Raw genomic sequence first — 4,880 nt, forward strand, 5'->3', positions numbered from 1 at the left:
CCAGCAGGACTGACCAATGAGTCGATTGGGGGGTGGGGGGAAGAGGAAACTGGTAAGGAAGGAAAGGAGAGGTGGACGATAGAGAGGAAACGGGGTGAAGCAAAGAAGGAGGTGAAATTCTGAGGAGTTGAGGATGGAAGGGAAAGGAAAGGAAAGGAGGACGGGTTCATGGACACAGGTACCGGTCGGTCGGTAGGCATCGGGCTCAGTGTGCTGTGGTACAGAGTGATTGTCCAGAGAAGAAACATTGAGTGGTTTTACAGCAACTTAGAAACCTCTAGAATCCTGATGAGGCCGATCGGTCCGAGGTCAAGTCAAATCGTCTCCAGAGTCTTTATTTCACTTCCTCTGAAGATGAATTCATGTCTTCATCCTTTGAGACCGAGCAGTGTCTTCAGGACATCAGTGTATATTTGCTTCCTTCTCTTTCGTTAAAGCTTGAAACGACCTTTCCAGAATCCTTCAACGACCCTTCCTTTGACTTCCTTCCTTAAAGCTCGACCCTGAACGTCTCGCAGTGAATCCGGACGTTTCCAACTCAAGGATTCAAAACCTCCACTTCACCTTTTTGGTATTCAGTGCCCGGATTCGTCCCGGACTCCGACGGGACTTTGAAGGTAAAGTGAAACCTGTTGGGTTCTTCCTATGAGCCCTCGGTTCCTGGTCCTTTAGACCCGATCAAGGATGAAGTCGTAGCTTGTTAACGGAGACTTGACTTGACCTTTTGGCGTTTCGACCTAGCGTCCGAGCTGGGAGTCCTGAAGTCAGTCCTCAAGTCCTCAGCTCACCTGACTCAGTCTTTAGTTTCCAGGTCTATTCCACGGCCCCCCCTTTGCTTTGATCCCTGCTTTTGAATTTAAATCCAAACCAACAGAAGGTTTGGTTGTTTGTTTTTTTTTGTCCCCAAAATGACTTCAGTCCACGTTGAAGTCAAACCCAACCGGACGGAGGTAGTCGGGGGTCCCAGGCCGTCCAGTTCATCCGTCTTCAAATCAATCAATCGGCAAATTGCTGTTGGATTGATCGCTAAAGATCAGCTGACTGTTCAAACAGTTCAGATAAACAAAATGCCTTCACTTCCCCATTCTTCTTCTTACCCTCCCCCACCCTCCCCCATCCCACCCCATCGGTCCATCAGTCCATTCGATCCCCCCCCTTCCTCTCAGCTGCTCCCAGACATCAGGTTGATGGCTTGCTCCAGTTTGTGCCTCAGTTTGTGTTTGCGACAGTACCCGTCCCGGTCCAACGCCGTCAGGATCTGCAGAGACGGAGAGGAAAGACAAGAAACAATAACGTTAAATGTGTCTCTAACGTCACCGATGGACTGGTGTCCGTATCCAGAATGTGCTCTGAGTATTTGTATCAGGTTACAACACCTTTAGGCACAATAGGGTTCTGGTTCCGGTCAGTTTGACATCTTGTCCCCAGCGTGAAACATCCCAAAGAAGAGTAGATTGATGTCCATGACATTTTCTACAGATAGTTATCGTTCCTAATGGATGAATCCCAATGAACTTTTGTGATTCCCTGACTTTTCATTTAGTGGTCTTTGTGTGAAATGTCTTCAGGGTTGAGAGTCTGAGGTCTCGGTCCTCTGCCCCGAACCTAAAGCAGTTCAAACACCACGAAGCTCTTCATTCATTGTAACGTCCAACCGCCAGCTGACAGGATGAGGAGCTCAGACATCCAAAAGAACTCTTTGTCATGTTATTGCAGTGCAGCGTAAAAGGGACTAGGAAACAACTTTGTTTCCTTGTTGCAGCCCTGAGTTATCTTTGTATCCTTGAATACTTGATCTGGTACAAGAGTCCTTGTGGATCCCACAGGAGGACATGGTCTCTGAAGAACTTCTGGGCTACTTTACTGATTCTGCAACGGTCGGATGGATTTTATGAATGTTGAGGTTGAGTTGTACCTTTACGTTTCATCTAGCACTAGTGGTGCAACGGATCACAAATCTAACGGTTTGAATCCCCAACCCCCCCCCCCTCCCCCCCTCACCTCTTCCTTGTACTTGTTGATGTAGAAGTAGAGCTCACTGAGCGCGCTCAGTGTGTTGAACTCGGTGCCATGCAGACGGGACTGCTCCACCAGGTAGGCGTCCATGTCCTGATCACTGATGCTGGGCATCTTCGCAATATCCCTGTAGTACCTGCAGGACACACACACACACACACACACACACACACACACACACACACACACACACACACACACACACACACAGTGTATAACTTCAAACTGTGTTGTTTTTAAGGTTCATTTAACCTGATAATTACCTCAGTCTCCAGTACTAATTGTGTCATTTATTTCACTTTTTGCCCGAATAGACAAGGCTAATTAATATGATTCTTGTCATATCACATTAGCAGCTCTCTTATTGATGGAGTCTATTTGTAACACTAATACTAGCTTTCTAGTGATTTAGTTGTATTACATTTGAACTCATTGTAGGTTATTTTCTTGATTATGAATTATGAATTGGTTAGCATGTTAGCTACCTCTCCACCCAGCTCTTGTAGTTGGGGATGTCTTTAGCGTAGAGCAGCTTGTTGGACGGAGAGTCTTTGCCGAGACGGTGTTCGGACGTCGAGCAGGAGTCCATGAAGGTCTGAGCGACGACCGACAGACAGGCGTCGGTGATGCTGCTCTTGTGGATGTCAAACACGAACTGAGGATTCTTAATGACGTTCACCCAGAACCTGAGAGGAAGGCTGCCGACACACAGAAAAGAAACATTCATCAAATGTACTCTCCACGTTTTGTGTGAGGAGACGTCGTGATCTTTTGATGTCCTCTCACCAGTTGCTCTTCCAGGTGTGTCGGACGTCCGGGTCGGTGATCTGCCGTTTGTCGGCCTGCTCATCCAGGAAGTCGAACATGTATTTGATAGCCAATGGCAGAGCAGAGCCCCGGTGGGCGGTGCTGAACACCGTCTCAAACAGGTCGTCCACAAACTTCTGCAGCGTCCCCTGGTGGTGGGAGGACCAAAGCACCAGATTAAATATCTTAACCACGAATTAAATAATAAATGTATCAAGCTACGTTACATAAACAAAGAGAAAAAGGCCTCAGGATGGAAGACCATGTCAACAACTATTGGATGGATGTTGATGAAATGTAGTTCATGTTCCCCTCAGGATGCATCATCAGAACTTTGGTGACTTTTTTTTAATCTAGAACCATAATCAGGTCAACGTGTTAATGTGTCCTGTGGTGCTAACTGTGTAGCACGTTAGCTACCGCTCCACTCAGCTCTTCTTTCTAAAATAGAATCCTGTAATATATGAAAATGATATGTAAACAGGAAAGGAGCGCAGAGAGAGCGACAGGTGACGACTCGTCTCACTGATCGTTACCTTGGTAGCCAGCAGTCTGGTCAGGTAGATCTCAGACACCATCTTGCTGCCTCGGTCTCCTTCTCTCTGGTCACTGTGCTCGTGGTTCTTCACCAGGTGCCACAGTTTAGTCCCTGAAAGCACACAGTACACAGTCTACAGTCCACAGTACACACAGTACACACAGTACACAGTCTACAGTCCACAGTACACACAGTACACAGTCTACAGTCCACAGTACACACAGTACACACAGTACACAGTCTACAGTCCACAGTACACACAGTACACAGTCTACAGTCCACAGTACACACAGTACACACAGTACACAGTCTACAGTCCACAGTACACACAGTACACAGTCTACAGTCCACAGTACACACAGTACACACAGTACACAGTCTACAGTCCACAGCACACACAGTACGCAGTCTACAGTCCACAGTACACACAGTACACACAGTACACAGTCTACAGTCCACAGTACACACAGTACACAGTCTACAGTCCACAGTACACAGTCTACAGTCCACAGTACACACAGTACACACAGTACACAGTCTACAGTCCACAGTACACACAGTACACAGTCTACAGTACACAGTACACACAGTACACAGTCTACAGTCCACAGTACACACAGTACACAGTCTACAGTACACAGTACACACAGTACACAGTCTACAGTACACACAGTCCACAGTACACACAGTACACAGTCTACAGTCCACAGTACACACAGTACACCGTCTACAGTACACAGTACACACAGTCCACACAGTACATACAGTACACAGTCTACAGTCCACAGTACACACAGTACACAGTCTACAGTCCACAGTACACAGTACACACAGTACATAGTACACACAGTACACAGTCTACAGTCCACAGTACACACAGTACACCGTCTACAGTACACAGTACACACAGTCCACAGTACACACAGTACACACAGTACATACAGTACACAGTCTACAGTCCACAGTACACACAGTACACAGTCTACAGTCCACAGTACACAGTACACACAGTACACAGTACACACAGTACAGTCTACAGTCCACAGTACACACAGTACACACAGTACACAGTCTACAGTCCACACAGTACACAGTCTACAGTCCACAGTCCACAGTACATAGTACACAGTACACACAGTGTACAGTACACAGTACATACAGTACACACAGTACACAGTATACACAGTACACGGTCTACAGTACACAGTACACACAGTACACAGTCTACAGTACTGCTGAGTACTACGACTACTACAGGCAGCTCTATTATCTTTTACATGTAAACATAGCCAATACTACTACTACTACTACTAACACTACAGCTACTTCTACTACTGCTGCTACTACTACTACTACAACTACTACTGCAACCACCACCACCACTTCTACTCCTACTGCTACTACGACTACTGTAACTAGTACTACAACTACTGAAACTACTACAACTATTACTGCTGCTACTACTACTACTACTCTGCTACTGATTATACTACTACAAAAACTGATTATACTACTATCA

At 46.3% G+C, this 4,880-nt stretch overlaps 1 protein-coding gene across 1 annotated transcript in view; it reads right to left on the reverse strand.

Moving 5' to 3' along the window:
• Window positions 1-1,145: 1,145 nt before the first annotated feature.
• plxna3 (plexin A3) overlaps window positions 1,146-4,880 on the reverse strand; it is a 65,457-nt gene continuing 61,722 nt past the window's right edge. The window contains exons 33-37 of the mRNA XM_068732145.1: window positions 3,360-3,472; window positions 2,803-2,972; window positions 2,502-2,714; window positions 2,002-2,152; window positions 1,146-1,258 (exon numbers count right to left, since the gene is read on the reverse strand). Of these exons, the coding sequence (XP_068588246.1) occupies window positions 1,163-1,258; window positions 2,002-2,152; window positions 2,502-2,714; window positions 2,803-2,972; window positions 3,360-3,472 (743 nt within the window). The 3' untranslated portion in view covers window positions 1,146-1,162. The remainder of the gene's footprint in view (window positions 1,259-2,001; window positions 2,153-2,501; window positions 2,715-2,802; window positions 2,973-3,359; window positions 3,473-4,880) is intronic.

Source organism: Cebidichthys violaceus, unplaced genomic scaffold, assembly GCF_023349555.1.
Source record: "Cebidichthys violaceus isolate CVI_PGR_0920_01 unplaced genomic scaffold, fCebVio1.0.p SCAF_57, whole genome shotgun sequence".
NCBI classification, from domain to species: Eukaryota; Metazoa; Chordata; class Actinopteri; order Perciformes; family Stichaeidae; genus Cebidichthys; species Cebidichthys violaceus.